General features: G+C 28.4%; 2 protein-coding genes across 2 annotated transcripts in view; both read left to right on the top strand.

Annotated features, from left to right (window-relative positions):
• Positions 1-13,727, top strand: part of LOC107454592 (ubiquitin-conjugating enzyme E2 J1-like) — a 183,825-nt gene that overhangs the window by 97,442 nt on the left and 72,656 nt on the right. The window lies entirely within an intron of this gene.
• LOC107454590 (atrial natriuretic peptide receptor 1) overlaps positions 1-13,727 on the top strand; it is a gene marked incomplete in the record, with an annotated part of 46,875 nt that overhangs the window by 8,108 nt on the left and 25,040 nt on the right. Inside the window, 5 exon segments of the mRNA XM_043057721.2 lie at positions 2,012-2,146; positions 4,885-5,035; positions 9,553-9,644; positions 12,014-12,155; positions 12,992-13,076. Coding sequence (XP_042913655.2) covers positions 2,012-2,146; positions 4,885-5,035; positions 9,553-9,644; positions 12,014-12,155; positions 12,992-13,076 — 605 coding nt within the window.

Below are 13,727 nucleotides of genomic sequence, written 5' to 3'. Positions count from 1 at the left end.
CGAATTCTGGCTTTTTGTTTACAACAGCAAAACTTACATTCTTTTTGCTTTTTTTCATAAAAAATTAATGTAATCTTAGTCTTAGATAAGTTTATCACTTAACCAAAGTGAAAATAGTAATAATAATAATATACTTACGGAGCACCAACTAAAAGTTTGCTGATTTTCAATACAAATCTCTCAAAAGACGTTTGAACAGGTCGGTTAAAAAGACACCAAATAAATAAAAACGGATCAAACTACTACAGCGCCATCTTCCTTAGAGTCTGAACTAAGTCCTCCGTCGGTAAAAAAAATTTTATTTGCAATTTAAAATAGTGAAAATTAAATAAAACTAAAATGGGTAGACTCGCCCCGGTTTACGGTACCGATTTTTCTATATATTGAATTAATTTTTATCTCTCACAGGACCTTCTATTGGCCGAAACGAATGCTGCCCCCTAAAATTATTTCTCATAAGGCATATATCCCACTAGTTTATTTCAAAATTGGCGAGTCACACTTCCCTAGTTTCCCCTGTTAGTGTAAAGTAACTGCCATTATGTTTGCCTTTTAGTAACACTAAAATTTATAGTTACTGTAAAATATGATGCACATGAGAATCTGTAAATTTACTTTTACGATACAATCTAAAAAATGAATAATAAATTTAGAATGCATATATACAATATTTGTTCAAAAAAATTAGTTTGTTCAATTATACACAAATCACAGGCAGAATAATCATATAAATAGAAAGAAATAATGTAATCAGAAGTAAATAGAAGCTTAATGTTGCAAAATAATTTTATATAATAGACTAAATTATGTAAATATCATGAGAACATAAATATCATTATTATACAACTAAAAACATACATTCATTTTATAACAATTAAAATAAGAAATTTGCCAAATCACTCCCGCAAGAAGATTGATTTTACTTGGCAAATAATTGAGCACAGTTATTGCTTTTTATGAATCATTAAAGAGGATTGAAACTTATTTGATATTAAATAAGGTGTAACCAAGTTGTTAATTAAATCCGACAAGAAGAACTCATTTTTCACATCTACACTTCATGTATATTAACCTCCATCGTGGTCACCATATTGTCCCAATTATTCGCTTTTCAACTTCTTATAATGTTGCAAAAGTATTTTATACATTTTTTCAACATTCTCTAATGTTATTTCTCCTAAGAATGAAATAGTTTATTAAACATACGCTAATAATTTGCTAAATCTATAAAAATTAACGAACTGCAGATTGGTGTAAGCTTTATCAATTATTGGTGTTAAGATGGTATACGCATAGCATAAGAACCATTTATTTGATTAAATTTACTTTTTAGTTTTGTAATTTTTACTAAATATGTGGTAACAAGAGCCATTTTAAAAACCAAAATTTCTGGTAAACCGTTACCATGCGAACGTTTTATGATAAATTACCAAATGAAATGTTTGAATACTGTATATTTTGGTATTGTTAACCAGAATATCATTTTTTTCTTCAGAAAATTCATTATCATGCAGTATAATAATTTTACCAGAATTTTTTCTACGCATATCTATTTCACTTCATTTTGTATTTCACTTCATTTTGTATTTCACTTCATTTCGTATTTCACTTCATTTTGTATTTCACTTCATTTCGTATTTCACTTCATATTGTTCACATCATTTTGTTCATTTCTCTTCATAATCAATCAGTTTTAAGAGTTTTGGTGGTGTGATCATGGAAACCTAGTTTGGCGAGATTTTCAAAAACTTGCTTTGCAAGATTTAAAAAAATCGCCACGAGGTAGGCTATTTTAGGATCCACCCGAATAATGTTACCAAGTTCATTAAAGCAAGAACTACTCCTTATAAAAAAAGGAGAGTTTATCATAAATGAGTTTCTTAAAAATATCAATATCACAGTACTATATCTATAGAAGATAACAAATTTAAAAAGCCTAATTTTTATAAATTTTTACAATAAATTTATGCTGACTGTACTAAAGAAAAAAATACTTCGTATTTTGTAACAGGAGGCACGAGAAATGTTTGAATCGCTGATGCTAGTTTCAGTGAGAGTTCCAGTTTCAGAAGATTACGATAATTTTGTGCGAGACATTCAGGAAACAGCAGGAAAAGAATTTTCCACGATTCTTGCCAAAGATGCGGTACGTATTTGTCAAAAATAGTCAACTAAAGTATTTTCAACTCTAATTTAATTCCATTGCTTTACAGAAGACAGAAAATTTTGATAAAAAGAAATAAATATAAATCTCTAAAAATTCAATAAAGAGAAATAAAAACCTTAACAATAAACTCTCTATAACACTAAATAAGCAGATTATTTAAAGCAGATAAATTAATTTTTAAACTATGCATTATTTGTTTTTTGAATTTGAACACTGTAACATAAAATAGGAAGCAGCAGTTAACTTAAGTAGATATCAAAATATCCAAATTGAACTACGGTATATGAATAATAAAGAATCATAATAATGAATAAGTTCCACATATTTCATGCATGGTACTTTTCTATGAAGTAAAATAAAAATAGTCGATAAATAATAATAATAAAACTGTGGAACAATTTTCTTTCTGCTGCATGCGATTTTAAAAAAGTTTTCGATACTGTCGTGTCGCTGATTTCAAATCTGCTGTCGGTTTTTCTCTCCAGGATGAAGTTTTTTTAATTGCATTTTTAGTCTATTTTTTGTGGGATTGTACAAGTTTAAAAACGTTCTATGCAACAGTGGGTCGCATAAAGGTTGCCAAAAAATTCTAGAGAGGTTAGGGCACATCATTAGTATTGAATAGGAACCAATTCCAAGAAATGCCGTCAGACAACGCAAGAACTGCCTCCCTATTATGAACTGTTTATGAACTGTTCATAATGAGAAAGCGCCCCTAGCCACTTACGACGACATTTCCGAGCATGGGTTCTTATGCCATTTTAATTCTGCTGATGTGCCCGAACTCAGCTAGAAGTTTGCCACAGCATCTACGCGATCCCCCACCACAGATAATCTTTTTAAACTTGCATATTTCAACAAAAAATATACTAAAAATGCCAATTAAGGAAAAATCTGCAGCTTTCGGAACAAAACTAGTTTCAGATTTGAATTTCCTACTTCCGAATAAAGCAATATTAAGTGTTTGTATGAACGCAAGAAAAAATTTGCTCCCCAATTAAATTTATTATGTTATATATTTACTAAACATAGCTGCCATTTTCTGCTGTTTCTGGTTAGGATTCTTTGCAATGGAAGCGATATAATAAATGATTTTACAATTGAAGGAAATACTTTAAAAATTAACTTAGCATCCTTAATTTATAAAGTCAGAAAAACAATTCCAGCTGAAAACAAAAATTATAAAAATTTAAAATATCAGGACACACACATATATATATATATATATATATATATATATATATATATACTCTNAGATAGATAGATAGATAGATAGATAGATAGATAGATAGATAGATAGATAGATAGATAGATAGATAGATAGATAGATAGATAGATAGATAGATAGATAGATAGATAGATAGATAGATAGATAGATAGATAGATAGATAGATAGATAGATAGATAGATAGATAGATAGATAGATAGATAGATAGATAGATAGATAGATAGATAGATAGATAGATAGATAGATAGATAGATAGATAGATAGATAGATAGATAGATAGATAGATAGATAGATAGATAGATAGATAGATAGATAGATAGATAGATAGATAGATAGATAGATAGATAGATAGATAGATAGATAGATAGATAGATAGATAGATAGATAGATAGATAGATAGATAGATAGATAGATAGATAGATATATAGATAGATAGATAGATAAATAGATAGATAGATAGATATCGATATAGATATACAATAAGATAAGGGAAAAATATTCATGAGGGTGCCCCTTGGCAAAATTGGCGACTTATGTTTGGCGCTATTCCTGTTTGCGCGGAACACCGCGGTAACAGTAATGGAGGCCAAAACATAGTGATATTTCAATAGAACATCGGAAAATTTCAACAAAACATCGACCCAAACTTAATAAAATTGCAATGAGCATAATATAAGCAAAATTAATAAACCCAATAAAATGCATTTTGAATTAAAACAAAAATTAATGGAATAAGTACAGAAAATAATCGACTCACTTTATTTAGCTATAATTTCCTCACTTTTAGATACACAGAATTCTCTAATAGCAGTTTTGTTTAAATTTATCATGACTAGAATCTGTGGTGCCGGACTGGCGAACATATCTTTCGCACAAACATGACATTTATACCGATTACTAATTAAACTTTCATTCATACACCAGTCAATCACTGCTTTTTTTCCCATTGTTATTCAAATCATACAGAAACTTAAGATTTATCTTACTTACCGAAGTCATTTTCAGGACCAGAAGCAAAATTAACCTTACCAGCCGAAATCCAACGTAGAACTAACTGACCTCTGAAATTACATATACAGTTGAACATTTAAAAATAACGCTAAAATTTAAACCAATCAGAATCACGATTGGGTTTCTACATCACCCAGATTGGCGATCTACTACGAACACAACTTGGCGAGAATTAAGGGGCACCCTCAAATATAGTCTACCCATATAGATAGATAGATAGATAGATAGATAGATAGATAGATAGATAGAGATATAGATATACAGAGAGAGAAAGAGATATGAGTTTGAAAAGTATTAGGATGGCTTGACGCCATTATGAATCAGAACCATATTCTATGAACAATGTCATAATTTCTGTATAGGATAAACATGCTTATAGAATAAATGTCACATCATTCTTGAAAACCGGAAGCTCTGAACTACATAAATAAGTGTGGAATTAATCAATCAAACTTATTTTTATCTATATACATTTCAGATCAACCCCATGATTGGCTCTTTTTACGACTGCGTCTTGCTGTATGGATACTCTCTCAACAAGACTTTATTCGAAAATGCAGATCCCTACAATGGAACGCTGATATCAAGGCAAATTTGGAACTCAACTTTCCACGGGGGTAATTCCTTAAGTAAAGGACTTCTTTTTCTTAATTGCCTATAAACGCTTTAGTCCTAATGTTAAAGAACAGGCACGCCTTACAATATCATTTTTATCTAAGACGTGTGCAAAATTAGCTTTGCAATTCGCAAATTGCATTATGATAAATATTATCACTTTCACGTAATAGGGTATCAGTTTGTCTTATTTTACTTAATATAAAACTTAAACGTGAGAAAATGAAAGCAATTTTTTGAGCGAACAATAATTTGAATATAGAATTCGAACATAGAATTAGTTTTAGAACATAGTTTGCTTGTTATTAGAATTTCATGTCCCAAATATGTCTGAGACTTACAAAAACAATTTCTAAATTACATTTTATCTGTAAAATAGGTATAATAATAAATCTTAAACTTGAAAGAAGGCATCGGTATATCTTATTTTAAAATAAAAATGAATGTTATAAATTATTCTCTTTGAATAAAACATTTTACGGATTGCATCTTTTGCTTGCGATTAAAATTTGATGTATCAAATATTATATACAATTACAAGTCCTAGAGTTATTTTAAATGAGAATTTAAAAATAAAAAAGAAATAAGAAATATGATTTAGAAATAAGAATTTAAAATTAAAATATATTATCGGTTCTTCGATACGAAGTTTTTGGTGCCAGCTCCAAATTTCTTCAACTTTTGAGAAGTTATTCATTTAACAGTTAATGGTTGTTAATCTCCTAATGATTAAGACATCATTATTCTTTGTTTAATAATAATTATTCCGTAAATATTTTAAAATTTTCTATCAGAAAAGTTAACTTAAGTAAACACAAGAGGTGAAATCTTAAAGAATAATACAAAACAATGCACGATTTTTGCAAACTCGTTAAGCATTCCAACTGAATGATGATTTTATCGCTCTTCTTAAAATGCACAAATCAAATTATCAATTTCTAAATACATATTTTATACAATTCTTATTTTGATGAAAAAGTGACAAAAAAATATTAGAAATTCAACGTTGTAAAAGATTTTGTATTAAAATGAAACGCTTGTTTTCAAAACATTTAAATTCAGGAAGTAAAGCATTTATTTATTATAAACAGAAAAGGGAGGAATATTTTCCCTTCCTCTCTTAAGAAGAAAACCGAAAAATTTTTTAGTCTGTTTTCGAACGCCATCGTCATAACAGTTTGGAGCGGGCTCCAAAAGCTCCATGTCAAGGAACAGACCTATAGTTTGCAAAATATTAAATCAAACAATTATACTGCGTTTTGTTTGCAGCTAAAATATTGTAAATCAAAACAAAATTCATTTTAAACTAAAATAACAGAAAGCGCTTGCATGCCCTTTAAAATTTAGAAGCTGACAAGCATATTTCTTCATAAATCATTTGCCTATACTTTATCATTAAGACGCACAAAAAAAAGCCTTAAACAGAAAATATGCTGAATTTCTTTTCCTGACAGATAAAATAAATTTCAAAAAATTTTTATAGGACCTGGTGTCACTAAGTTTTTAAAGTATGCACTTTTAATATTTTCAAGATTGATAATGATTGTTCAGAAAATTATTTTAAAGAAAATATTCAATAATTCATTAAATGTTCTGATATGAAAGCAATTTTTAACGCTTACTTATTCATATAATTTTTTCCTCTTACCTTCACTTTGGTATCATTTATTTCGTTCGTATTACTCTTATAATTTAATTAAATGAAATCGCTGATAATAACTTAATGACACTTTTATATAATATTGTTTCGTATTTATATTATTTTTTATGGAATTTACACCTCGGTTTTGTATATAATACACACATTTCAAACCTATGGCTTTAAATTCATGACAACTCAATAAACACTTGCACATTTCTATTAAAAACTTAACATAACCAAGATCGTATTTCTTTGACGTCATTATTATTCGAGAATTATTTTAATTTTTTTCTTCAATAGGGTAATATTCATCAGATGGCACGTTATCACATAGATCCTCAATAAAAAATTTGCCAGAATCTATTTTATTTAAATTTTATTCTGGTTGCTACCTTCATTTTGACCAGATTTAAATCAGATAGATTTAAAAAAGATTTCATTTGTTGGTATTATCCTATAAGGAATTATAAAAACTTTGAATAAGTAATCAGTTAAAAAACAATGCATTTTATCGTTAATTTTGCTAAAATTTAGTGTCAAAAACTCAAAAAACTGGTGAAATTTGAATCAGCAGTTTTAACACTTGCTTAAAACTTATCAAAATGACTACAGAAAGAGTATTTTACTTTAGCAAAGTTACATTTTATTCTAATTTGCTTTTATCGTTTGTTGCTTGATTTTTAATCACTTATTTTTTTATTAATTTAGGTTAACATTTTATTTGTAAATACGCTGCTCGCATTTCATTTATCTTTTTTGTGATAGTTAAAAAATTAATGTTTTATCTACGTAATTTGTTTTTGAAAAAAATATTATTTTTGAAAAAAAAAACGCATCTGTCTCTATACTTCAGCTACATATTCAGCTAAATATTTTATCTAGCAATTTATAGGCAATTAAACATTTTGAAATAAGTCAGAAAAACATCACATTTTTGTGACTAATTTATTGTTTTTAATTCAATAAATCAAAATTATTGTTTTGAAAATTAACTATTCCATTCGCTCTAGGAAGCAAAATAAACTTATAATTCAACTACTAATTTCATTGTATTTGCACTTGAGTTTTTAAATATGGAATAATGAAGAATAAAAAATTTTTCCTTAGAAACCAATAAATTTTTTATTTCAAAATCAGTGTATAACATTAAATTAAGTGTAAAAGCTTTCGTCTACATGCATGCATTATTCAGCGGAAGAAAAATCATTCGAGATATCCAACTAATTTAAACATTTAGTTTAATAAAATTAGAAATTCAAAGACGATTTTTTGTTATTATTATAATTTTTATTGATGTTATTTGGAAAAATGGTCTCATTGGTTTAAAAAATAATAAGTTTATGAGTCTATAGTAATTAATGCAGAATTATCTACGTATTTATGTAGCATATTTATGTAGCATATTATGCATTATTTATGTAGAATTATCTACATAAATAATGCAGAATGTTTTTATGTATGTGTGTATGTATGTACCCTATACAAATCAGCAAATTTGGTGTTTAGTGTTAAAAAGAAAAACTGACCACCATGAATAACTTTTGATCCAATGATTGGATTTTCACGTTCTAGATTCAATCTTAATCGTTTGAGAGGGTGATCTCAAATATACTTATTAATTAGTACTGACGATATTTTAAGTTGCAAAATCAGAATCAAATATTCGATTTATCAGGAACTATTTGACCAATTTCGCTCAAATTTTGTACTTTACCATGTGAATACCTTAACCGGAAAGCATGGAAGGGTAAGAGCCGCCTGTAAATTTAAAATTCTAAAAAACCTATCCATTTTTCAATTAAATTAGATGATTACGAAAATGATGGAATGAATATGAAAATACAACTAAAAGATTTTCATAAATAAAATTTCAAAAAATGAATTTTCAATAGGAAGAACAAAAAAACATACAGATTCGAAATATATTCCCTTACATGCTGGATAACAAATATTTAGAAGCTTTCAGCTAGTGGAAAAGGTCCTAAGAATTTCTTAGAAATTATATATTTACGCTATTTCATAAGAAAATGCTCAAAATGATAAGGAAGGAAGTGGATAATCAGAAGGAAATCTAAGTTTTGATAGGCAACATTTGATAAGCAATTATTTAAAGGAAAAAATTTAACTTCGAAATTAAAACTCTACAATTTTTTAATTGTCTAGTTGACAACAAACTATACAAAGTTATGATTGACAGCTGGTGTTACATGCGAACTTAATGTCGGAGACGAACGCAGAAAAAGGATGAATTATTTTTTTCCGCTCTTTAAGAAAAAAAAATTTAATTCGATTTAATAAATTTCGAAGTAGCCTTGAAAAAAGAAGAAAAATGTTTTCTGAACCAGACGAAATTCCTGCAGCAGTAAGGAATAAAATTCAGGAAAATTATATTCTCTTCTCCTAACGTTTTAAGTTTATTGAAAATTGTTGAGATACCATAACAACCACAAACAAACAAACTAAAAAATTTTAGAAAAAAGTTTGAAACAGAATCCCAAAATTTTTTGCATGGTTAACTCAACAAAAGCAGTAAAATTGATTCTACCCTTTAATATTTACTAAACTTACCTACGACTTTTCTTAAGCGGTAGTATAAAACTTATTAAATTTTATACTTATTAATACATCAAATAACCATTGCCACAGATTTTACAACCAAAATTAAACATTAAACAACGGTTTTATGTAATACAGAAATGTAATTTAGCTTATTCATTCATACATATGTAAACTGTATATTTAATACAATTGTACAGCCATAAATAATGAGGAAAATAATTTGATTATTATTTATTTTTCTTCATCTGAATGATGCATTGGTATTGACGTTTGAATTTTACGAGGTCGCATTATCTTACAAATGAAACTGATAAGTTGGTACTAAAACAGCTCTTACAGGAAATATAATTATTAATGAAAACGGAGATCGGGAAGCTGATTATACTCTAAATGACATGGATCCATTTACTGGACTCATGACGGTAAGTACGAATATTATACTTGTTAAAATGCCAAGATATGGTTATGTTTCATAATCTACACACAATACAATAAATAGATCTTGATTTAAACAATTATAATTTATTATGACCAAACCACGCTGGGAAAAAGTATATAGTTAAAACCACCAGAATATGATAAAATTTACCTTGTTTAGGAACAGAAGCAAGCTCAATAATTTTTAACGTAGTGCTTTGATAATAATTTTAGTTAAGTAAGCAATAAAATATGATTTTATAATATGTGATAAAATTTTACATGTTTTGCAAAATTCGGTAATTTTTTCATGATACCTTAGAGTATGGCATAAAAACCATTTATTCGTAGAAATTTAATTCTCAGTTTTATATTTTTTACTGAATGTGTAGTAATAAAATTCATAATTTTGAAATAATTTTTTGTATAGTTTGATTTTAAAAACTTAAATTATGGTTTTTCTACTAGGAATAGCATTACCATACAGTACGTTAATTTTACCTTAAAATCGTTTCCTCCGTACAAAATGATAGTTTTATTTGTTTGAATTTTGAAATTAACTATATCCGGTATCCCCCTAATCTAACCCATTTATATTCATAATTCGATGATTTGAACTTTTATTGTAGCAACTATCTATTCACAACTGATACAAAACATGTACAAATTGAGAAGTTTTCTCGTTTTTCAATGTGTGCAATACGTTTCCCGGCAATGTGGATGACGTAAGATACCTGTTCTATTAATAGTTCGAATGAAGAGGTATACAGCCGGAAGAATATTTTTAATAGTTCGTAAACTAATGCCACAAAGAGATTTCTTTATTTTAGGAATCAAACAAGGGTTACGTCCAGAGAGTATGGCTAATATTACAAAACTTCCCAACCCTATCGAGTGATATTCTTCTTATAAATAACATGACGACTTGGCCAACAAATATTTGCCACCTTTTGAAGTCACTTAAGGAAGATTTTGTCCCACCTTCTTACCACTGTTCTGTATTAAATATTAAGAACGAAAATAAAAGCGTGCTTGTTTGAGAGTTTTAGCAGCTCAAAAATACTTTAAAAAAGGTTTTTGCATTCATTTTAGTAGGATGTTCGAATGGAAGTCATTAACCAATATAATTTTTACGCCTTTCTTATTCTTAAAGTTAGCAATTTTTCCGTATTTAAGCATTCCAAAATTTGAATACTTGTTTCTTTTTTCGACCTACAAGATGAAGATCTGTCCCTCGAGTATGTGCTTATGTATGTATGCTATTGAAAAGAAACTATTTGCTCTAGATTAAAAAGAGAGAGAATCTATTTGCTCTTTAAATAACTTCTCATATCTTTAAAAGTCATGTTAATGCTTTTGAGCAAGAAGTAAAAGAGACTACATAATACCTTAGAAAACGGTTAGTGAGGAACAATCAGTGGCATAGATTATTAAAAATATTTCATAGATTGATATGGGGTTATTGGATCATTAATAAAATGGAATTATAGAATGAAATAAGACCATATGTATCAGATCACGCAAATGCTGCAAAAATGTCTTCTTCTTTCTTCCTTATCCCCAAAATCAGCAGGGCTAAACAATGCCCATGAAATTCATGACCCGGAGGAAGTCGGCAACCAAAAATAGGTTATTTAGAATGTCCCTTTTGTCCAGTCCAAGACAGTCCAGGATATGTTGGGGAGAAGTCAGAGTTCCATTGGAAGTACTTGAGTAAGGTAGTAAATTTTTCCAGCGTGGTCCGCTTCCAAAGCCACAAACGCGATCCTTTTTATCCTGCTCGACGATCGAGGCAGTATGAGAGTTGGAACAAGACATGAATTTCATGGTTAGGGTAATAATGCAGCTTCTGAAGTCCTATGACTGGAGCACCATGCTGGCAGAAGTCTGACTTGGCTCCTTCGCCTGTTGACTTTTGCTGAGTGTTATGGAACAGCCCTATCGCCATGGGTGACCCTTCCAGAAGTAAAACTCCAGACGTACATCGCCCGTTCCACTCAGGGTCACCCCCTCGCCACGATGAGGTAGCCAACAGGACTTGAGAGGGGCAAAAATATAATGGTACCGTTACGGACTTGATTTTATTTATGTTAAAAACACTTGTCATTTTTTAGTTAAAATAAATTTTAAAGAATCATTTTTCCCTTTTTGTGTCTTGTTTTACTGCTGAATCTAAAATTCAAACTACACCTAACAATATTGCAAAATATAAAAATATTAGAAAAAATACAAATCTTTGACAATATTTATGGTTGCTAAAAACATCAAAGTTTAACAAATAAGAAATAATTAAAAAAATAAAAATAAAGAAGAACTTACAAATATTATATTGAAAAAAATTGTTTAACGTTGGCAGAGTATTTTTATTTATTAGCCAATCGCAACATACTTTGGAGGAAAACAATTGTTTGAAAAGCTAGATGGATATGAAATTAATTGGCCTCATAACAAAGGAGCTCCTTATGATATACCCTTGTGTGGATTTACAGGAAATGCACAGGAATGCCTTCCACCAGGTAAGAAAAGGACATATTTATGCAAAAAATTTGAAACTACACAGAGAAAAATAGTATGCCTTGAGCTACCCGAATGCGGTAAAATGTACCTTGAATGTACCCTTTGGGAGTACCAAAAGTTTATAAAAAAAAATTATTTTAAGATTTTGAAAATCCCTATCTTGGTTTCTGACGTCTTCCATTTTTTTTATCTTCACCTAAATGCTTATCTTTCGTCCTAATATGAAGTTTTTTTGTGTCCACTTTTATAACAAAAATTATAAGATATGTATTAAGTCGATGTTTACGTATCATCCAGCATTCTATACTATATGGCACTGATATTTGGCGAAAGTTTTGCCAATTTGTCATGTTGAGAAAATCTAAAATCTTTAAAGGTTTCATTTTCTTAACTTAAAAATTTTAAAAGTTGTAATTATTTCTAATTCATTCTAAAAAAATGTTTTAATTGGCAAATATTTCGTTGAGTTTTCTGAAATATTTATAATTTTTGAAATATCCTAAGTTCTTTATGTATATTTCTTATCGAAGTAATTGACTTGATAAAATATAATTAGTTAAAAAAAATTTCCAAAACGGGAGCAATAAAAGAAAAACAGTTTCATCTAATTTTTAAAGTGAATTTTCCGCTAATATATTGAGTTTTAATACTGCAATATATCCTTTAAGTTACCTTTTACAATATACATTTTAAGTAATTATATAATATTCATAAACTTTTTGTTACTAAGTTTTAATACAACAATGCACCCATTAGAATATTTTAAGCGAAATAGATAGTTTGTTTTCTTGTATTGAATGTTTATAATTATACAGAATTTCTTTTTTTTTAACAGAACCCTTTCCAATACTTGGAGTGATATTTCCGATCATATGTTTCGTTGCAATTGTAGGTTCCTTGGCTGGAGTTTTTTCTTATAAGTAAGTTATTCGAAATTTTATGCAAAAATATCAGTATTTAATAGTAATATAAAAAATAAAAATAGTAATAAACCTAGTAGCAGAAACCCTCCAGAAGGGCAGTGAGCTCTGCAGATTATTTTTAATCTCAAACTTTATCAATAATATTAGGAAGAAAAACAGACAAAAAAGTAAAAGGGGAAGATTTTTTTAAATTCTCATTAAGGAATGATAAGGCATCATCTTTTCCCTCTTTTGAAATCTTCAACCAAAACAATTCATGAGTGTAGTGCTTTAAAGAAGCAGATACTTAAGTTTGCATAAAAAAAATTTATTATGGTCTCTGATACAGTTTCATCTGACATTTTACAACATTAGTCCCACTTAATTGCGTTCGGACTGCAGGTAAATTTTGATTTATAAAGATAGTTCTGCAGATTGGCTAAGAAAATTCCGTTACCAGGGTAATAAATAAAATAAAAACATATCCTATAAAATTATCATTATTAATACACAAAACGGGAAGGAACAAGCAATTGAAATACACAAAAATGTCACAATTTTAAAATTGTTTATAAACAATTTTGTTAGAATAATTAGTGTTTTTCTTCTTTCATTACAATTTCTATTGTTTTTTCTTTTAAATTAAGTGTATGAAAGAATCAAAGTCAA

This window comes from Parasteatoda tepidariorum, chromosome 7 (assembly GCF_043381705.1).
Source record: "Parasteatoda tepidariorum isolate YZ-2023 chromosome 7, CAS_Ptep_4.0, whole genome shotgun sequence".
Taxonomy (NCBI): Eukaryota; Metazoa; Arthropoda; class Arachnida; order Araneae; family Theridiidae; genus Parasteatoda; species Parasteatoda tepidariorum.
Note: the sequence above shows the minus strand (reverse complement) of the source record. Positions and strands in the feature narration are given on the sequence as shown.